This window comes from Crotalus tigris, unplaced genomic scaffold, assembly GCF_016545835.1.
Source record: "Crotalus tigris isolate CLP2741 ecotype Arizona unplaced genomic scaffold, ASM1654583v1 scf7180000017573.2180621, whole genome shotgun sequence".
Classification (NCBI taxonomy): Eukaryota; Metazoa; Chordata; class Lepidosauria; order Squamata; family Viperidae; genus Crotalus; species Crotalus tigris.
Genome location: NW_024096483.1, coordinates 1,098,936 through 1,122,328, shown reverse-complemented (window position 1 = coordinate 1,122,328; position 23,393 = coordinate 1,098,936). Strand labels below are relative to the sequence as shown.

The 23,393-nt window shown below is 38.3% G+C and overlaps 1 protein-coding gene across 4 annotated transcripts in view; it reads left to right on the top strand.

Annotated features, from left to right (window-relative positions):
* The first annotated feature begins 1,372 nt into the window (after positions 1–1,372).
* Positions 1,373–23,393, top strand: part of ATP8A2 (ATPase phospholipid transporting 8A2) — a 347,289-nt gene continuing 325,268 nt past the window's right edge. Inside the window, exon 1 of one of the 4 annotated variants that reach the window (XM_039356441.1) lies at positions 1,373–1,947. In XM_039356441.1, the coding sequence (XP_039212375.1) occupies positions 1,872–1,947 (76 nt within the window). In that variant the 5' untranslated portion in view covers positions 1,373–1,871. The other 3 variants (XM_039356458.1, XM_039356469.1, XM_039356450.1) reach the window with 3 other exon arrangements.

Genomic DNA, 23,393 nt, shown 5'->3' with positions numbered 1-23,393 from the left:
GGAAGACCTGGAGGAACGTTGTCCATGGGGTCGCGATGGGTCGGACACGACTTCGCAATTAACAACAACAAGGACTCTTAACAAGACCATTGGATTGTTCTGCCTACCACAACATTGCTTAAAATATTTTTCTTTTAAGTACTCTCACAGTTTACAAATGGAAAGCAGTATAGCAAAGATTACTGAAAATCAAACCCTTGACCTTCTCCAGAAAAATTTGAGTTTTCTGCCAGACATGCCTATAAGATTTGTTGTGTTTAGCCCCCATAAAAGTTATGAACTTGATTGCCTATAGAAAGTATTTTGGAGATATAAAAAGCATGCGATAACCACTTTGGAACAAAAATAAGTAGCACATACTGGATCCAGCTCCACAACATTTAAAATTTGGGTTCTTTTATAAAATTCAATAAATATTAATCAATGGCAAGGTTAACATATTTGTTACATGGAGGGGATCATTTTTTTTAACAATCCCCCCCCCTCCTCTGTAGTTATTGTACTATGGCACCAACCACCAAACAGTTAATCAGTGCACCCACAGAGTAAGCTGACTTCTCACCCACCAATGGCCTCTTTGTTAACTTCAGCAGCACTTGTCTTATTGCCTGCTCCCTATCTTGCTCTTGGTATGCTCCTAATGGTAGTAAGCATACCGCCCAAAAAGCCATCATCAGTGTTGGCGGGTAACCAAGGGATCAAATTATGTTGCGTGTTGCATGACAATATCGTGCAAATGCCACAAGTAATTTATGCACCATAGATACCTATGGCTATCTTCATAAAAATATTAACAAATGAATCCTTGTATATGTTCTTGTGAAAATAGGTTCTCATGTTTTCAAAAGTAAATAATCTGATACTCCACCAGGTTGTTATTAAGACTAAAACCAAAAGAGAATCACTTATATTTCTTTATATAGAGCAGGTTGGAAAAAGAGACATAAGAAATCTGAACCCTGATTGTATAAAAAGAGCTTGCATGGCTGCTGGAAATCTTTTGTGATACTTCTCAGCTTTTCTGCCAGAGGTAGATTTTACTTATCAGCTGTTTTTTGGATTCCTGTGTGGCTATTGCACTGATTCAGCCTACTCTGGAGACACCTGACAATGTTCTACTTCCAATATCAATATACTGCCTGTATTTTCTAGCTGGATGCTGTTTCTTTTATCTCCCACTTTAAATTTATTTAACTGATCATACTTTTTCTGTGTTTTACATAGCTTTACTTGCCTTAAAAAGAAATAGTGTGATGGTATGTATGTATGTATGCATAAAAAAATGGTCTCTTGGCAGAGATGGGAAAATTGACAAGTCTAATGAAAGAGAAATCTACGGATGCTTTTATTAAAGACTGGAATCAGTTTATGGATCATATTATAACAGTAGAGAAAAACAGCTTCATGATAAAGAGTTTTGCAGATTAAATAAGGGAAGATATTGATGAATTTAAATAGTGACTACAACGGAATAAAAGATAAGAGATAGTTAATGGATTGAGGGAACCAGCAGGATCGGTCTAGGATTGCCAAGCGATTGCTTAGCCCAACCTACAGGACAAGATGAGCCAGGTAGCCAGACAATCTCCCCTCTCAGCAGGGCCTACCGACTCCGGTTTGCGCTGCGTTCTGCAGATAAAATCTCCAGCTGACAGTCGAAGTCCACGCAGCGCGGGGCTCCTTGTCTCCTGCCGCAACGAGCGGGGAAGCCAAAGACGCCAGCCGCAGAGGCGACGGCGACTGCCGCTTCGGCGCTGTCGGCTGGAGGGTTTGCGCTGGAGCTGGCCGGCGAGGAGCAGATGGCGAGGCTACCGCTCCCTCTGCCATCGGCCAGCCCTTAGCAGGCTCCGAGCAGAGAGCAGACTTCCAGCATGACGCACCCCCGCGGCCTCGACAAGGCGCTGAAGATGTCTCTGCGGAGGAAGACCAAGATTCATTCGGCAGCTGGTGGGTGTGCGCGCGCTTAGCACGAAGGAGTTTAGGAGGCTGGATCCCTCCCTAACTCTCTGATCCTACTCCCTGCCGCCACCCCCCTCCATTGGGCATCTTCCACGGCGGGGGGTCATGCTGCGATTTAATGGCAATGTTACCTTTTCCCCGCGTCGCTCATTCAGTGAATTCACGTCAAGGTATGTGTGTGTGTGTGTATGCGTGCGCGCGCCCGTGTTTCGCCTCCCATTTTCTGCGGTCCGCGGAAAGGAGCGGGAACGAATAACTAAGGGCTATTTCCAGTTTCTCCTTTTAACGCTCTCGAGGGAGCAAGAGAAGAATTGAATTTCTCTGAGGCTAGTTTAGCTATTGGAATTGCTCAGAAGATTGAAAGCTCTGCGTTTTGTGTGTGTGTGTGTGTGTGTGTGTTTACCTTCTGTGTTTCAGAGCCTCGTGAGTTTAATGAGATTTATTCCTAGATATAGATGTGCAGGATTGGTGTCTTAAAAATAGCTGTCCTCTCAGTGCACACAGATTTGAAATGTTGGTAGTGCCTTAGAGCCTGGATAGACTGGATTTTTCCTTGTTGCGAAGGATGGCTCCAAACGGGAATGATGGAAAGAGCCCAATAATCTTCCCTCCTTTCTCTTTTTTTGCATGTAGATTAAATGAAAGCAGAACCAGCCTTTTATGTTAAGGGCAAGGATGATGTAATGTCCAATCTAGTTTGGCCCACACATCCTTCAACAATCTATCAAAAAACAAAGATGTATGCATATTCACACAATAAATTAGTACTATATTTCTGCCTTGCTTTTGACTAGATGTCCCATTTATCCTTTCCAGAGGTGATGAGCTACCATTGTCTTCTTCCCCAGCCTGGCTGGGTATGCTGGAAGCACTTGTGATAACACTAGATTGGGTTAATTTCATATTGCAATACTAAGGCTGCAAACCTGTGCACATTAATTTGAAGTGAAGATCAATTTGGCCAAATGAGAGTTGCTCTTAAATACAATTAGCACATAAAGAAGAAAGCTGCACACACTAGACCAGAGATAGCTGAATCAAGCTTTCTGTGGGAATACTTTTTAAAAGCTTAGTTCCTGGACAGAGCTCAATTCTAAGAGGATTAATTCTTTCCACAGCTGTCCCCAGCCCCAATTTCTCCTGTTTAGAAATTAAACATAGAAAAAAGACAGTTTGTATAAATAGCTGCCTTCTGGATTACATTGTATTGAATTACTAACCAATTTGATGGAAATTAAACTTCTAGTCATCTGAATATAAAATATGTCTTGGGCTGCTAAGATCTGAGTTGTATACATTTTAGTAGGTCTAGTCATGTGTTATGTATATAATATCTGGGTGTAAGGCAAGATTTAATAAAAAAGCTGTTTCCTACAAAAGAGGCTTCTTACAGGTTTAAAGAATTTTCTGAGGTAGGACAAATAAAAAAAATCAGAAAGACATTATGTGAAAAGACTAAAGATCAAGATTGTTAAAAGTAAAAGGGAGGAATATAAAGTTGACTTATTTGTAGATATGCTATTATCTTTGGTAATCCTTAATGGACTTTAGTTGAAATGATGAGGCTTTAAGGATTTGTTTCTAGATAAGAAATGGGATATGGGAAGAAAATATAAATTTGTTGTATTTTAAGACAAGGTGATAAGTTATTTAAGGGGGAGACATTTCTTTATATATTTCTCTTCTTTTTCATTGCTATAGTTCTTTTTTCTTTTACCTTCTACTTTTAAGTTGTATTAGTTTTTATTATTATAACTGTGCCTTTTAATAACACTACTATTAAAAAAGAAGCTGTTTATAAAACAGTATTATTACACACTCTAGAATCTAGATTAGTCAGAAAAGGACAATGAATAAATATGACATCTTTTTACTTTATTTGGGGGAATTTCCTCTTGGAATAATGCTATCTGGTAAAGGCATCTACTCCCTAAAATCACTTCTGTACGATCATATGAGGAAAAAAATAAAAATATGAACCAATATATCTGTAGTGAACGTTTATATCTATTAATTTGAAATCAACATTCTTTACGTAGTGAGTGAACAGAAATAGAAAACTATTCCATTCTGTACACATGAGGGAGGTCAATGGCACTTGAGGGAGGTCAATGGCACTTGAGAAAGCTGGATCTGGGCACGAAAAACTGCAAACACTAATGGGAGAATAAATATAATCCAGTCAGGATGACAGATCAGAAAGATAAACCGTCAAGTGCAGAGTCCAAAGGACTATTAGAGTCAGGACCCTGGACAGCTCCAGTTAATTTTTCTTTTTCTTTTTCTGAGGATACTTCTCCAGAGCCTGGTCAGAATTGCTTCCCAGTGAAGCAACTCGTGGAAGTATCATGCCCTTCCTCTATTTTAAAGAGTGAAGTAAAGGAGTTCCAACTTCTTTGACCTAATGATAAGCACCAAAAGAGGCGCCTATCTTTTTGCATATTTAGTATTGGATTTGCACATTTGTAAATGAACATGTTGAGGGAGATAGAACAATATGAAATTGTTTCAGGGATATAAATAGTGTGGTTTCCAGGGGTGTGAACATCTCATTGGACTTCTTTGCTGCTCTTATTTCTTTCTCTCTATTGCAATTCTTTGAATTAATACCCCCCCTTTTTTTTTAGGAATTCCCACCCAGTTCAAACACTTTTTCCCAATAAGTTTTTTCAATCTTGAAATCATACTGGTATTGCTTGGAATTGAAGTAAAAAGTATTTCCCTTAAAATGAAGAATTCCAGCATTATATAATATTTCTGCTACTTCTCCTTCCTCGGTTTTCCCAGTTGCAATGTATGGCTGTGAAAGTTGGACCATAAGAAAGGCTGAGCGCCAAAGAATTGAGGCCTTTGAACTATAGTGCTGGAGAAGACTCCTGCGAGTCCCTTGGACTGCAAGGCGTTCAAAGCGGTCAGTCCTAGACAAGATCAACCCCGACTGCTCTTTAGAAGGCCAGATCCTGAAGTTGAAACTCAAATACTTTGGCTACCTAATGAGAAGGAAGGACTCACTGGAGAATGGCCTAATGCTGGGAAAGATTGAGGGCAATAGAAGAAGAGGACGACAGAGAATGAGATGGCTGGATGGAGTCACTGAAGCAGTAGGTGTGAACTTAAATGGACTCCAGAAGATGATAGAGGACAGGATGACCTGGAGGAACATTGTCCATGGGGTCGCGATGGGTCGGACATGACTTCGCAATTAACAACAACAACAACAATTAGTATCAAGTCCACTTTATACCACCAATTTCAAAGATAGATTAATTAAACAAGAGAAGCCAAAGTTTTAGAGATTTTTAGGAAATCTTGGCTATAGTTTCACATGTTATATTAACTATTGTTGGTTGAACTGACTATTTTGCACAATTTGGAGAATTCAAGGAAACACCCCGGGTTTGCAGAGATTTGTATCAATCTGGATAATACAAATCTCTGCAAACCCTGGGATGTCTTCTTCTCCTTGAATTCTCCAGAGTTTTTATCACTACAATTTTATTATTGCAAAAGGTTAAAAGTATTAGATACATTACTGGAGGATAATTAATTTTACTTAAGTCTAAATGTAAACAAAATCTAATTTAGTTTTTATTTTGGCTCCAACTACTACAATTGTGAAAGGTGTGTTGTGACTGGTAGCCCAGAAAAACATGCACAGTTATGTCATAAGCCACGATGTACAACTAAAATGTTTGGATTTATATACTACATACATTGTGATTAAAGCAAATACTTAAATGTATTGCTTAGAATTATATAGCTGGAAAGGATCTTGGAGGTTTTATTGTTCAATCATGTTTGATGAATGATCTACCAGTCCAGCTATAGCATTCTAAATGGAATGCTGTGTGTTCTTGCTTAAAAAATTAAAAAATATTTTTTTCAACAATTGAAATAATTAAAAATAATAAATTCAGTGAAATGAGAGTTCTATTTTCCAGTGCTCTACTGGTACATAGCTCTAGCAAATTTCTACAAAAGTTGCTTGAAATTTGTTTCTCCAGTTTCCACTATTAGTTTTACTCCTGCAATAAAGCAATAGAGAATATACTTGTTTTGACTGCTGCATGACAGCAGTTTCAATATTTGAGGACTAAGGAGAGATTAAGTCATGTCTCCCTCCTTAATTGTTTCTTAGTTAGACAACTATATACAGCTCTTTGAAAAGTGATTGTGATTTCTTTCTGATTTCTTACAATCATTTATTTGAAATGATTTAAATATAATCTTAAATTTGCTTATACTTCAGTGAGCAAAATACCATGTGACTTGTTTTCGGAATGGCAATACCAAAGTTTGCATCCTCAAATGTTTTAATCCAAATGATAAGTAAGAAGCTTTTAATTGATTTATATTTAAATTATTCTCTAAGAAGCTTCCCTGTTTCTTCCTGAGTCTTTTAAGTTTACTAAAAATAATCCACCATCAATATCACACTTAATGTTACAAAGTGCATTTTTCAAAAAAATCACTCATGGTTTGCAAAAATCTAGAGGTCAAGCATCTGCACTATTAATATTGATCAAAAAAGAGTGCTGCTGAAATCTCTGTGATCTCCAATAAAAGTCAAAATATCCTTGCACCAAAGCAGTAATTAAAGTATCTGTTTTCCAGGTTGCAAAATGGAAATATAAATATTAGATTTAGTGGTGCAAAACTGTAATTTTTATGCTTATCTTTTGCCATCTGTCTTTATTTGTATGAATACTGTTCAAACTTTATGGTGTTCTGTGTCGGCTAATAAACTTTAGCATTCCAGACTCAAAGTTGGATCTAGGAGCTTCTTTGAGCTTCCAGAATTCCCTTTTCCATTCTGATCTTTTGTGACAGATGAATAGATTTGAGATTTTCCTTTTTGCAAAATTTCTTACATTATACAATAATTAGTGGGTTGATTGAAAAAAAAAACATAGCCTAGCCACAAACTGACTTTATTATTCCCACTAGGGCAGTGGTTCTCAACCTTTTTAATGCCGCGACCCCCCAACCGGTCGTAAGTCGAGGACTACTCAACCGGTCGTAAGTCGAGGACTACTCAACTGGTGCAGCACCGTTTGCAGAATGGGACTTTTGGCGGGCTCAGCAGGGCAGAGACAGCCTGGACAATTCCTATTGGCTTTTGAAAGCCAATAGAATTAGACTCTATTCAAGAGAGTCTATTCTATTGGCTTTCAAAAGCCAATAGAATAAAAGGGAGTAGCACAGTTAAGGAAAAGGGGGGAAAAAATGGCGGACTGCGTTGTGTGGTGATCCCCGTGAAATGGTCGTTCGACCCCAAATGGGGTCCTGACCCACAGGTTGAGAACCACTGCACTAGGGAAATGTGGTTTTTGTTCTTTACAAATGTATCAATAGAGGATCAATATTAAGACTTTTTGGTCCCCTGACAACCATCTTTGCAGTAAAAGAGCTGCCTAAAAAGCTGATTCAGAAAATGTTAGGCATATTTAACTCCTGTTTAAATCAGCAATGCCAATTAATCAATGAGGCAGGTTGGTCATTACTAGATATTTTTCATTTCTTTTAATAGACTCTAGTGCTACTTTTCTTTCGATCAATGATAAAGAAGTGTGTTAGAATGTCAATTTGTAAGAACACTTTATAAACATTTTCTTAAATATGTAAGTATTCTTGGTTGATTATACATTGCTTTTGTGGTTAGTGAAAGATGTTCATATTTCATAATAAGTATTTGTATGCACAACATCTTTTTTATATTTGATCTAATCATGTTCAACAAATCATAGCTGATGATGCAGAGTTATCCAACCAAGGCTTTCATACCAACATTTGAAATTAGTTCATCAGGTTTTGATTTTATATTTAAACTGATATACTCTAACCACTACATGGCTTTGTCCTTGGAGTTTGGGAGAACATTTCAGGATTCTCCAAAGAAGAAAGACTCACAATTCAAGGAATCTTGGTTGTCAGTCAATGTCTGGCATAAATACACACCACTTTGGACTCTGGTAGGACTTCCTTTTGTTATCTTTTATGAGACCCCATTTCACAATAGATATAGACAAGTTATATATCTACTTGTTCATTTCCAAGAATTTTCCCAATGTTATGTTATGTTACTCTGTTTCAGCACTTTGTATTAGGAAAAGATTCCCATAGTTAAAAACTATGTGGGCCCTGTAGAAATGAGGAGTACCTTAAATCTCTACTTAGAGTTGCCTCCGCAAGATGGGTGTAATACTCTCTTTGTGTCTCTCTCTTTCTCTCTCTCTCTCTCTCTCTCTCTCTCTCTCTCTCTCTCTCTCTTTGTCTCTGTCTCTTTCTCTTCTGTCTCTCCCCCCTCTCCCCCCTCTCTCATTTTGAATCAATGAATGTATTATATAGATATTTCTGTGCAATGGATGTGGGCTTTTGTTATCACAAGAATGGCTGTTGCTTGTGAATTTCAAGAAACATTTGCTTGGATGTCTCCTATCCACATGCATTCCTTCCTTGGGATCTGATCCTGAACTTTGTACCTGGAACCATAAAATAAGCCAACTTGCATAGGATAAACCTAATTATAAATCTCCAAGCAGAATGGCCAACTCACTGCAGCCAACTCCCCATGGCCAACTCGCCACAGTCAAGTTGCTGCAGGACAACTTGACCTGGGATAATTTGACAAATACAAAATTTAAATTAATTTTGAAAATTTAACAATGACAATAAAATAAAGAAACTTAATTCAAAAATACAAGAGTTACAATAATTTTGACAAAAACGTGGTCACCAATAATAAAAGTATCTAAATGAAATGATTAATACAATGTTGAATTGTCCTGTGATGAGTGTCTTATGGCGAGTTGTCCTAGACCAGGGGTAGGCAACCTTGGCTCTTTTATGATTCATGGACTTCAGCTCCCAGAATTCCTGAGCCAGTCATGCTGGCTGAGGAATTCTGGGAGCTGAAGTCCACAAGTCATAAAAGAGCCAAGGTTGCCTACCCCTATCCTAGACCCATTGCCCAGATTCATGTGACTGTGAGATGAGCAGCATACTAATTTAATAAATATATAAAATAGCAGAATTGAAATATTAATGATTTATATAGCAGACATGTGCTAAAAACTGCTCCAGATTATTTGCTTGTTTGTTTATACATTCAGTTTGTGTAGCCATTCAGTTTACACTTGTGACTCCAGGTTCAATTTAAGTTCCATATTGGTTGTTCCTATAATTAAAAAACAACTAACAAATACAAAAATAGCAAATAATACCATTAAACCCAAATAAAAATCATAAAATATGTACTAGGAAATTACAAGTAAATGTGTCAATCAATACAACCTTCTAGCTTAGCTGGTTTCACAACCAGATCACCAAAGACAATGACAAAGCCATGTCTTCAAAGCCTTTTTAAATTCAAGTAGAGCTGGGGCCATTTTTTTTTTTTTTAGTTTCTAGGAGCCATCAAATAACCAATCAGCATGTACCATTTTTAGTGCTGTCCATTCATGGCTGTCCCAAAATGACAGCTTCAGGTTTTCACATATCTATAAGACTTATACTTTGCAGGTTCCCAGTCCATTACTAAGTAATAAAATTTATTACTGGAAGAAATTATCTGGAAGAAAATAATAAAAAAATTTTTAAACCTAACCCCTAATTGAAATTTATATACACACACAAACAAATATTTTGCTTATTTGTCTTTTTCAGAGGAAAAATGACTTGCCATAGAGGAAGACAGAAATAGATCAATCATTTTTTTAAAAGCCAATTAATGGATCAAAGACCAGGTTCTAAATATAAGAAATAATTATAGGTAGCAAAGACAGGATTAAAATAGAACAAAAGAGCAAGAATAGAATGTCCTTACGGTCAAAGCAATTGTAAACTAAATTGCTGTAAAAATAGTGAGGCAAAAGGCAACTTCAGAAGGACAAAAAGAGTTAAAGATGAGGTAGGAAAAAAAGGAAATAAATGTAAAATATGAGCTAACTCAGAATAAACATTGTGATAAGGCTTCCTGGAAACTAATCAAGGAGAAAAGCAACCTAGAACTAAGGAGAATTTTCCTGACAGTTAAAACAATTAATTAGTGGAACAACCTGTCTCCAGAACTTCCTGCTCCAACACTGGAAGTTTTTAAGAAGATATTGGACAGCCATTTGTCTGAAATGGTATAGGGTTTCCTGCCTGAGGAGGAGGTTGGACTAGAAGACCTCCAAGGTCCCTTCCAATTCTGTTATTCTATTCTATTCTGTTCTGTTCTGTTCTGTTCTGTTCTGTTCTGTTCTGTTCTATTCTATTCTATTAGGTATGTTCATATTCTGAGATAGCTGTGTTGGAATATAGCCAAAATTGCATATATAAAATGCCTAAGATTTTTGTGAAAGTTAGACCAAGGTAAATATACCTCAAAATAACATCAGAGGAAAGGCATAGGATTCAGGATAGATCAGAAGGCAAACCTATAGTTAAATATATACTTGAGTGGTATTAGATGCTCAGATTAAGGCTTTCTTAATGTATGTCTAGACCAGTGTTTCTCAACCTTGACAATTTTAAGGCATGTGGACTTCAACTCCCAGAATTCCACAGCCAGCATTGCTGGCTGTGGAATTCTAGGAGTTGAAGTCCACATGCCTTAAAATTGTCAAGGTTGAGAAACACTGGTCTAGGGAGATTCTAAGTCATTCAAGTCATAGTTATCCCAAAGGTGCTTTTTCACGAGGCAACTGGACTTTCTTGGGTTTTTTTTGTTTTTTGTTTTTTTGAAACTAAAAAAGAAGAAAGTCCACTTGCCTCGTGAACTTTCTTAATGTAAGTGGATTGAGAATTATGGCTGAAATGTATGATGAAAAGAAACTTGGAAAACCTCATTCAGGGTTATTTAGGGCCAGCATATCCTATCAGTTATTGGCATGTTGTTTGCCCTTGGCATGCTAGACATTGTCTAGCTAAAAACTGGAATTGGACTGAAGAGACCAAATTTGATCTCTCACTCGGGTCATGTGGGATACAAGGTAGAGAATACAAAATGGGGAAGGACCAAATAGCTGTTTTGAGTTACCTGAAGAAAAGATGGGATAAATAACCAATAATAGTAGTACTGAAATGGAAGGAGCACGGTGGCTTGAGTGGTTGGAACCCTGGGCAGAAGGTTAGCAAGTCCATGTTCGATACCTGAGAGCTGTCATGGAGCAGGGTTGACCTCTTGTCATTCACTCCAGCTCCCCAACAGGGCAACAGTGATGTCACCAGCTAGTCCTTTCAACCTGGAAGTGTCTTGGTGTGTCTGACTTGAGTACAAAGTACTGAAACCAAGAACTTTCAGCGTATTTATCTGCTCTATCAAAGGCAGACAAGAACAGACTTTCAAATAATTGTCCATAGGATTGCACTGTGGGTGGCAATCTTTTGCATGCATGGTGAACCCAATGAGTCTTGTTCCCAAGATATAATATTTAGAGCACTTCTCCCAATTTGCCACATTCATATGTGTTTGTTTAGAATTGCTAGCTACAACTGGCCATGATGGCTAGGAATCCTGAGGACTGTAGACAAATACATTTGAAAGCTGAGAAAGGGTGTCTTGGAGTTAAACTGCTTTCACCTGTGTTGTGGAAGAATGCTACACTAGGAACAAGATTCCTTTTGGCTTCATTGTCTACTTCTTATTTCTGTTTCTTTTTCTGTGGCCATGCTAGTCCAACTCCCCTTCCTTCCAACATTGCTCTTGGTCTGTTGCTTTTAGTAATCTTTTTTTATAAGCCTTGTCTTCTTCCTCTTTCGTGCCTAGGACCCTATGCAGCTTTCTGTCCTCTTTCTCTGGGTTCCTTGCTTTGAACTTTTTGCTAGCATTGAGCATCGCCAGAGCTGTGCAACTGAATGTTAGTGCTAAACCCATAATGGATGTACATTTAAGCATTTCTGCTCAGAGGTCCCACTGGAATCCTCTTCTGTCAAAGCATAATCATGCATCTTCTCCAGAAGCATGCTCCTTCTTTCTTTTCTTTTCTTTTTTTGGGGGGGATTGGCTGATTCTTTGTGGAATCAAATAGCAACATAGAAAAATTATGCAAATTGTTCCAATGCAATATTTTACAAAAGTGTTTCTTAGATCAAGTTGGATTATAAGCCTTGCTACTTCTAATTCTTTTGTGAGTTAAAATGCTGCTTTAGATAAAGATAATATTTGGAATGCGTAAGCCTCAAAAAAAAATAATAAAATGGAGAAGACTAAGCTATCAAGAATTCCTATACTTTTAATGATGTTGGCCTATTTCAATAATATAATATAGTTGATTTAAAAATGGGTTATTAAATAAATTACAGTGGGCTTGATTTCCATAACAACTAAGACATAAATTATTTTTTACAAATTACAATGAGGCAACAGACTAAGCATGCATCATGGTTCACTTTCTGAACCTAGCAACCTAGCTGTTCTTAGTCTCACTGATTCAACTATTTTTCAACATAAGATATAATATTTAGGAAGACAATATTTCCTATGGCAGCTTGTTGTTGTTGTTAATTGCGAAGTCGTGTCCGACCCATCGCGACCCCATGGACAACGTTCCTCCAGGTCTTCCTGTCCTCTACCATCTTCTGGAGTCCATTTAAATTCACACCTACTGCTTCAGTGATTCCATCCAGCCATCTCATTCTCTGTCGTCCCCTTCTTCTATTGCCCTCAATCTTTCCCAGCCTTCTAAGGAGCAGTCGGGGTTGATCTCTTCTAGGACTGACCGGTTTGAACGCCTTGCAGTCCAAGGGACTCGCAGGAGTCTTCTCCAGCACCATAGTTCAAAGGCCTCAATTCTTTGGCGCTCAGCCTTTCTTATGGTCCAACTTTCACAGCCATACATTGCAACTGGGAAAACCATGGCCTGGACTATACGCACTTTTGTTGGCAGGGTGATGTCTCTGCTTTTTAGTATGCTGCCTAGATTTGCCATAGCTTTCCTCCCCAGGAGCAAGCGTCTTTTAATTTCTTGGCTGCAGTCCCCATCTGAGGTGATCTTGGAGCCCAGAAAAATAAAATCTGTCACTACCTCCATTTCTTCCCCATCTATTTGCCAGGAATTGAGAGGGCCGGATGCCATGATTTTGGTTTTCTTAATGTTGAGTTTCAAGCCAACTTTTGCACTCTCCTTCTTCACCCGCATCAAGAGGCTCTTTAGTTCCTCTTCACTTTCTGCCATCAGAGTGGTATCATCTGCATATCTTAGGTTGTTGATATTTCTCCCGGCAATCTTAATTCCAACTTTTGATTCATCTAGCCCTGCCTTTCTCATGATGTGCTCTGCATATAAGTTAAATAGGTAGGGCGACAGTATACAGCCTTGCCGGACTCCTTTTCCAATTTTGAACCAATCAGTGGTTCCGTGTTCGGTTCTCACTGTTGCTTCTTGACCCACATATAGGTTTCTCAAGAGACAAATGAGATGGTCTGGTACTCCCATCTCTTTAAGGACTTGCCACAATTTGTTGTGATCCACACAATCAAAGGCTTTTGCATAGTCAATGAAGCAGAAGTAGATGTTTTTCTGGAACTCCCTAGCTTTCTCCATGATCCAGCGTATGTTGGCAATTTGATCTCTAGTTCCTCTGCCTCTTCGAAATCCTGCCTGTACTTCTGGTAGTTCTCGATCCACATACTGCTGGAGTCTAGCTTGTAGGATTTTAAGCATAACTTTACTAGCATGTGAAATGAGTGCAATGGTGCGATAGTTTGAACATTCTTTGGCATTGCCTTTCTTTGGAATTGGAATGTAAACTGACCTTTTCCAATCCTGTGGCCACTGTTGAGTTTTCCAAATTTGCTGGCAAATTGAGTGTAGCACTTTTACTGCATCGTCTTTTAAGATTTTGAATAGCTCAGCTGGAATACTGTCACCTCCACTAGCTTTGTTGTTGCTCAGATTTTCTAAGGCCCATTTCACTTCACATTCTAGGATGTCTGGTTCGAGGTCAGTGACCATCTCATTGTGGTTATCTGGGATGTTAAGCTCATTCTTGTATAGTTCTTCTGTGTAGTTTTGCCATCTCTTCTTAATCTCTTCTGCCTCTGTTAGGTCTCTGCCATTTTGGTCCTTTATCATGCCCATCTTTGCATGAAACGTTCCCTTCATATCTCCAATTTTCTTGAAGAGATCTCTGGTCCTCCCTATTCTGTTGTTTTCTTCTATTTCTTTGCACTGTTCATTTAAGAAGGCATTCTTATCTCTTCTAGCTACTCTCTGGAATTCTGCATTCAATTGGGTGTATCTTTCTCTTTCTCCTTTGCCTTTCACTTCCCTTCTTTCCTCAGCTATTTGCAAAGCTTCCTCAGACAGCCATTTTGCTTTCTTGCATTTCTTTTTCTTTGGGATGGTTTTAGTTGCTACCTCTTGTACAATGTTGCGAACTTCCATCCATAGTTCTTCAGGCACTCTGTCTATCAGATCTAATTCCTTAAATCTATTTGTCACCTCTACTGTATATTCATCAGGAATATGATTTAGTTCATACCTGAGTGGCCTAGTGCTTTTCCCTACTTTTTTCAATTTAAGCCTAAATTTTGCAACGAGAAGCTCATGATCTGAGCCACAGTCAGCTCCTGGTCTTGTTTTTACTGACTGTATAGAGCTTCTCCATCTTTGGCTGCAGAGCACATAGTCAATCTGATTTCTATGTTGACCGTCTGGTGATGTCCATGTGTAGAGCCGTCTCTTGGGTTGTTGGAAAAGAGTGTTTGTTATGACCATCGTATTCTCTTGACAAAATTCTATTAGCCTGTGCCCTGCTTCATTTTGTACTCCAAGGCCAAACTTGCCTGTTATTCGGTTATCTTTTGGCTTCCTACCTTAGCATTCCAATCCCCCATGATGATAAGGACATCATTTTTTGGTGTTAATTCTATAAGGTGCTGTAGGGCTTCATAGAACCGGTCAATTTCATCCTCTTCAGCACCAGTGGTTGGGGCATAGATTTGGACTACTGTGATATTGAATGGTTTGCCTTGGATTCGAATAGAGATCATTCTGTCATTTTGAGGATTGTATCCCAGTATTGCTTTTCCTATTCTTTTATTGACTATGAAGGCTACTCCATTTCTTCTGAGGGATTCTTGCCCACAGTAGTATACCTGATGGTCATCTGAGTTAAATTCACCCATTCCTGTCCATTTTAGTTCGCTGATTCCTAAGATGTCGATGTTCAGTCTTGTCATCTCTTTTTTGACTACGTCTAGCTTGCCTTGATTCATGGATCTTACATTCCAGGTTCCTATGGAGAAAAAATCTTTACAGCATCGGACTTTCCTTTCACCACCAGATATATCCACAGCTGAGCGTCCTTTCGGCTTTGGCCCAGTCGCTTCATTCTTTCTGGCGCTACTAGTACTAGCCCTCTGCTCTTCCCCAGTAGCATATTGGACACCTTCCGACCTGAGGGGCTCATCTTCCAGCGTCATATCTTTTTGCCTTTTAGTACTGTCCATGGGGTTTTCATGGCAAAGATACTGGAGTGGTTTGCCATTTCCTTTTCCAGTGGATCACATTTTGTCAGAACTCTCTGCTATAACCTGTCCGTCTTGGGTGGCCCTGCACGGCATAGCTTATAGCTTCATTGAGTTACGCAAGCCCCTTCGCCACGACAAGGCAGTAATCCATAAAGGGGTATGGCAGCTTAATGCAATGCTTAAACTGTGTAAAGTTTATTAAGGTATATTAAATTAATATGGAAGATCATATTTGATTTGGATTTTACATTACATTTGGTTTTTAGGGGAAAATCCTTTTAAAGAGTTTCAGTAGAACAATTTAATTAAATTATCTTTTTCTGCAGATGCTAGTGCAACTCAACATGCAAGAATGTACTCATATACATATCACTGTAGAAGAGCAGGCAGAGCTGGGGAGGAGATAAACATATCACGAGCTTAGAGTCATTACATTGCCACAAATGGTCCAAGTTCAACACTTCTTGAATTTCGTTGACCCCTATATGGTGCCAATTTAGTATTGAACTTTAGTTGACTAAATTCTTGTGTATAGACTTGAGCAATAAATCCTTTGAGCCTCAACCTGATCCTTTGTGCTTGACAGTCACATAGAAAATAGTCTGTTTAATTCCATTCTGTTTCTCCTGGACAATTCAATGGTATGCTTCATTTGTTTCTAAATAAAAAAGGAGCCTCCATCAACTCTTCAGAGAGTCTAAAGCAGGGGTCTTCAAACTTGGCCCTTTTATGACTTGTGGACTTCAACTCCCAGAATTCCTCAGCCAGTAAGGGAGTTGGGAATTGAAGTCCACAAGTCATAAAAGAGCCAAGTTTGAAGACCCCTGATCTAAAGCTTGATTTGTGTCATTCTCCCCAAGCAGAACATACTGTGGACTTCTGCAGAAATTTCAGTTTGAAAGCAAAAATATTAATAACAATATAGAGAAAAATGAGTATTACATTTATTAATTTCAAATCCAGCTTCCAACAAGCAATATCAATGAAGAAACCTGCAGTAAAATAGCAAACTATGTTTTACTTAATATCCACAAGTCACTCACTTACTAACTATAATAGTACATACTAATTTTAAAACAAGATGTATGAATAGATTATTGAAGATGGAACTGTGTTTTCTTAAATACAGGTGTTGGATTGTTTCCCACTATTAAAACAGAATTACTGTGAGGTTTGAAAACTTTATAAAAGATAGCAAACTTTAATGTAGACTTAATCATATGCCAAAAATACCCATACCCAGATATGTTGGACTTCAGTTTCTTTTCTTTTTATAAAGATTTTATTGATTTTCTTTTACATACATATGTTAATTTTTCAACCAACGAGCTGTCTGAGCTCAGCTATGCTAATACATATTCAATTCCTAATCCTTCATTTTTCCTCTACCAACAATAAAATAAGTCCCAAGTTTGGTAGTAATCTGTGTCTTCTTCAGTTTCTACAATTGCTAGTCAGTTTCCTGTATTTTATAAGCTAAAGATAAGAACTGAAATTCAATGTAAATTATATGGAAGGCATCTAGGTAGGGGCTGTAGAACCTACCTGTTGGTTGATGAAAAATTATGGGATTGTCTCCCATTTTAATTCATTTGATGTGTTGTGATTTTATTATAAAATATTATTTGAACAAAGGGTGATATTGAAACTTCTGCCTTAATTATAATGGCATTATCTTCATCAAGGATCATTAGTTCAAGAATGTCTCCTCAAGAAATTTTTAAGCACCTGGGTTGACCTCACCACAACCAGTTAGAATTAGATGGTTAGCTTCCTTAGATATTGATTATAACATTTATCCCATTGCAATTCTACGGCTCTGTATTATGGTGATTTTATTATGGTTCCATCTTAATTTAATATATTATCTCCTATATAGTGTTGTCCATATATCTTATCTGATGCTTTAGGTAAACTAAATTTGTATATCAGTGATTGCGTGACTTCTGTGGAAGTTAAATAAATAAAGATCATGTTTCATTACTTCTTTCTAAGCAACCTTCCATAACCAACAACATCTCAAGCACCTATGATGAGGCTGCAGCTTCCAAAATTTCAAGTCAATATCATGCAAACAACTTTTCCAATTTGCAGTTCTGAAAGTTGTAGCCCCAAAACATTTGCAGGGCATCCAAGCTATGGAACCTGGATATAGACTATCAGTTATTGAATATGAACAGAAATTTAGATTACTGTTCTGAAAAGGGAATGGTTTCAATTTGCTGGGATTTGAAATCTCCAAACACCATTCTAATGTCTTATTAATAAACTTCTATTCAAGGTTAGGTATCACACTGATGCCAGAATGTTATGCCACAGCCTAGTTTTAATGACAAAAAGAAAAATGCCCTAATAGCAGCATTATGGAAGTCACTTGATTGATTTTATATGGCAACACCCACCTCAAAACAAAAACAAAGCAATGTTCTTTGAGGATGCATTTATTTGTGTTGGAATTTCTCATACATTATGCAATAGTAACTGTAAGAGAACAAATGCACTGCATTATGTTAACATCTTCTGAGCATATTCTCAGTCATAGAGGAAAGATTTAAAAATTCCAGTGATTTGGGACATAATGCATGGCCAGGCTATCAAGAGTTTGAAAGATACTAGCATTTGTAACTTTACTATTTAATTTACTTAAGTGAAAGGGAGATTCTTGCTTCAGGAATTCCATTAATCCCTTTTCTGTCATTTGTACTTGTCCTTTTAAGGGGGTTGTCATATTTATGAGGGTAGTCAACAAGAAATGGCATAGGACAGTGGTGGTGAACCTATGGCATGGGTGCCAGAGGCAGCACTCAGAGCCCTCCACACCAGTAGCCCCCCTCCACACCAGTAGCCCCCCTGGAGGAGACTCGCCCTGGGCGCAGCCTGCGCAAAGCAGCATAGCCAAGGACATGGCAGCAGGGTAGCGGGTCAAGACTCCACTCTCATACCCCATCATGTACAGATAATGCTGCAGGGCACCGACAAAGAGCGTGGCCACCATGATGCTGCTGGGCCACCTGGGTGATCTGCTATGGCGGGCCGTGGAGGTGGTGGGTGGCCCTGCAGCCAGGAGAGGCGGGGTCGGGACAGGGGCGAGGCAGTTTTTGGGCACTCAGTCTCTAAAAGGTTCGCCATCACTGGCATAGGAAATCATATGGGAAAATGTAATTGTAACAATAATGGTGATATGGGGGAATACAATGGAACAGGAATAACTAAGGCATTCAGGATCCTACCAAAAACTTTGTCCATCCTTCTACAACTGAGAAGTTGTAACTTCTGAGTAGTCTTCAAGGGCAGGATTAGAGTAGCAAATCAAATAGTAGCATATTTTTTTTTAAAAAAAAAGAAAATTAGAGAAGAAGGCAAAACATGTCATAAATTATATTTTACTAGAAAGTTGGAAGTCATTATACCTTAATTAGAAATATACTGACTGCATGTTGATCATCCAAACTGGAGAGATCTTATGAGATCTTGCAAGAGAATGGCATAAACTCAGAAGATTAGAGCATTTTTGTGCATGGTTTTATTAACTTCTAGCAATTTCATGAGATCTTATATATTAAAAGGTTTCACTATTTTAAAATTTATTTTATCTGATGTTGGCAGATAACCTGTACCCATGATGACTCCTGATAGATATGAAATATGTTGTTTCCATGCAACCTGGAAAGCTGAAAGTTGTTATATGTGTAACAGAAGCCACTGATTATTATAAATATACAAAAAAGAGACAATTTTATTTGTGACTTTCCCCAAACTAATGCTTTATACATGTCTTTGAGTAGATGTCCCATTAAGCTAAGCATAATGCTGAATAACGTACAGGAGGCCTGAATCACAATCCAAACACTTGGCAACTGGCATGTACTTACAGTGGTGTCCCAAGGTCATGTGATAATCTTTTGCGACCTTCTGACAAGCAAAGTCAATGGGGAAGTAACAATAATGCTACTAACTTAACAACTGTAGTGATTTACTTAACAATTATGTAAGATCATAAAATGGGGCAAACCTCACTTAACAACTGTCTTGCTTAACAACGGAAGTTTTGGGCTCAATTATGATCGTAAGTTGAGGCCTACCTATATGCCCAGCAACTCTTCAGCAACAACTGCTTGCAAATTAATACATTTCCAGCAGTGTAAAACTCATCTGAGTTTATTGGCCACAATGTACTTTATCAAAACTATATATATTCAGTTGCCTGAGTTATTTCAGATTAGTTGCTAGCCATTATTTCCTTCCAGTTTTCTTCTTGTGGCTATCCCTCATTCTTCTTTAGGTTCCCTGCATGAGGGTCTCTAATTCCTATATAAATTATTGTAATATTGCTGTCATGGGATTTATTCTGAAGAACAGCAAAGAATAAAGCCTTAGAATGCGCTTTTCATGACTCTTTTACTCATCTTTATCATATGTCAGCTGGAGAAGTCTTCATTAGAAGCTAACCTGAACCCTTAAACTCATTTATTTCAGGGATGTGGAGAGGTCTGAGACCTAAAAGATGCTTTTCATGACTCTTTTACTCATCTTTATCATATGTCAATTAGAGAAGTCTTCATTAGAAGCTAACCTTAAACTCATTTATTTCAGGGATGTGGGGAAGTCTGAGACCTCAAAGATGTTGTTCAAGGAAGTGAGTTTCATTCCTCAAGCAGAGAGACAAGGACAACCACAACTGCCACAAGGCAGTTGAGGGATTCAGGTTGTTTCAATATGGTTGCTGGGAAGAAAAGTCTTCTTCAGAAGTAAATGATTACAGAAAAAGAGTCGCCTTCTCCACGAAGAATTGTTTCCCAAATGGCCTGGATTGCTATAGCTGGGCTTGGGCATGGCTCCAGGCTATTTAGTTTTACACTCTTCCATTTCTAGCATTAGCTATTGGAACTGTGTTCATCTCTGGCTGCTTTTGTGCTTCCTTTTTTGATTGTGTCTCTGCAATTTACCTGGGACCTTGGCTTACATTCATAGCTGGACCTGCCTTTGGATTTGACCCATGGTGTGTTTCCTGACTGACTTACAACTTAACAGAATTTTCTGCTTGGTTCTCCCTGTAAAGCAGGCATGTCAAACTTGCAACGTCTTGTAATGTTGTGCAACGTATTGCGACTTTTCCCCTATTGCCAGCAATGGGGTGGGCACGGTTTCAGTATGATGCATCCGGCCCACAGGCCGGCAGTTTGACATGCCTTCTATAAAGCTTTAAATAAAAGAAGGTAATAAAAAAGCAAGGCAGCTGTTGGCAGGTTAGAACCTGAATAATATCACTGCTGTCATAAAAATTTTTTGTTAGTGCTCTCAGAGGGGTAGGTCATAAAAATCTAGGTAATTACTAAATGCCAAAGAGTCACTCGATTTTTTTGGCTCTGATCTCGGAATCCTAATGTATCACCTTAGTAGGCAATTCATGCTCATTAAAAATAAAATAGAGATGTCTTATATTACTGGGATGCCCAGGTAGAAAGAGGCACAAAATTTTGCAAAGCAAGTCCCCTTTAAGTGAAGCAAGTCCTCTTGTGAAGTTTGTAGGCTTGGGTGAGATAACAGACTTTCTCTATAATAGCCCCCACCTTATATCCACCACCCAGAAGTATAATCAGCAGCTCAGTAAAGGAGTTGTTTTATCCCAAAATACTTTTGCTTCCAGCTATCCGATTGTGGGGGCCTAATTGAGGTTTTATTCTTGCTTTTCCTTGTAGTCACCCTCTGGTTCTGACACTCATTAATCACTTTTGTTATTTTACTTTGTGCCCTGGAGTTGGGGTGGATTTGAACCACTCTAAAAATAAATAAAATGGAAGGCCATTAGAAATGTAGTAAAACTGTCTGACAAGTGAGCTGATAGGTTTTTGATGGCAGTTGCACTGACAGTATTGACTGGGGCTATGCAGGAGAAGGTCAAGTGACCAGATGGAGAGGTTTCTTATGAAGCCAGAGGTGGGGGGGGGGAGGAAACAGGGACTTTGAATCATTCTTGATTTCTGGTAACTGCCTGGACATGCAGTTTTCTTGGCAATATTTTTTGGGAAGAGTTTTTGTACTGCCTTCTTCCAGGGACTGAGGGACAGGAACTGGACCAGAGTCATCCAGCTGGCTTCTTACATGACATCACCATCTATCTTGATGTCTTAACTGCTACACCAATTAGCTCTCTGACCAGAGACAGTAGGTGATGATAAATAGGTACAAGCACTGCTTTCAATACCTAAGCTAATTCCCCAAGTACAACACATTTTTGAAAAAAATGTTAAGCATTTATCATCTGTGGCTGGCTAGCTATAGACACAATTTAATGTGCTCAATGTACAGTGGTACCTTGGTATTCAACTGATTTGAAACTCATCAAGTTTGGTACTCAATGCATTCTGATGCAAACATTTTATCCCGGTACTCATTGTTTGTTTGGTACTCAGCGCACAAGCTAGAACATGTCACTGTCAGCTGCCTTGTGACCTATCACATTATTCCTTATGGGAAAATTTGTTTGGCATCTATCGTTTTTGATATTCACTGTGCCTCCCAGAACCAATTAATGATAAGTACTGAGATACCACTGAATTTTGTTTCTTTAAAAATATATTATGTGCAAAACAAGGGTTGACTTGGTTTAAATGGAATGCTGCTTAACTGAAACAATACCATCAAGTCTGAGATATAGATCTCTGCTTAGAGCAGAGATCCTCAGCTTTTTTGAACTGGTAAAGGACATTTTGAATCCTGGGAGGGTGTTATAGGCTGCTGCAACAACATAGCCATTCATGAGAACCATTCATGCCACCCTCTCTAGCATACAGAATGCTACTTCAACATCTTTTTTTCTTTTTCTTTTATGAGTAAATTGGCATACTTTCAACACCAGCACTGGTCATTAAACGCCCATCTTCAAGCCTGGAGATGGAGGGAGAGAAACCAGGCAGATTGTGTATGTCTATTAATCTTCATGTCTTCTATGTCAGAAGGTTTGAGTAGTTGTGTATCAGCTGAAATATTGGTGCTAAAAGGAAAAAGGGTTATTTATTTGTTATTTTGCTTTTTCTCCAGGACTTCTATACATAACATTTCTTTTTCCAAGCAAATTTCATAGGTAGAGTTAGGTGGAGAGGCAGTCAGTTACCAAGTAAGCTTTTATCGTGTGCATGGACTGGTCCTAGAGCAGACCAATAATCCACTCCCACATTCTCCCCTGCCCATTCAACTCCCTGATTTATAATGACCCCAGAAAGTCAGAGGGGGGGGGGAGGAATGAAGTAGAGGTTTCTTTCCAGTCTCCAGACCAGCAGTATATAGATTTTAAAATCCTTGGTTGCAGAGATGACTTCTTTCTAAAATACAACATACCTTTTACTGTTATGGGGAAAAAAGCATTTTCTATTTTTTTCACATGCTGAGATTCTTTCCAGTTAATTTCAGGTTGTTTTATCAGTTGGGGAAAAGTGTGAAATGAATTTTAAAAGACTCCCTCATCTCTACCTAGTTATGCCTTGCCTTGATGCTCAGGAAAAAGTTGCAAGTGAAATTTAATAGGTTGTTTACATTTGCGGTAGAATTCGTGAGAAAATAGCCAAGATATTGCTTTCACGTGAAACTTATCTGAAACTTTAGAAGGCTGTTTATGAATACAAAAAAATGTACCTTGTTTATTTGCAGAAAGTTTTTTTTTAATGTTCATGATCTCAGCTTTGACATTGAAAACACTTTCTGGCTTCAAGTCAAGCAAATTGCTTCATCTTAAATAGTACAGAGGATTTCTAGATTATCACTTGGAAAGATCTGCATTTCCAGAGAAATGTTTTTATTTTGCCTTTACTCAGCTTGTAGCCTTACATTGTTTGGGGTTTATGTAGCCCTGAATCTACTATGACATATCCTGCTTCTTTTACTGGATTAATATAAAAGAAATTCAGCAATACAAAGATATTGGGCAACTCTGGATATCATTTTTCTGTATTGTAGATCATATATTGGGTAATGCTGA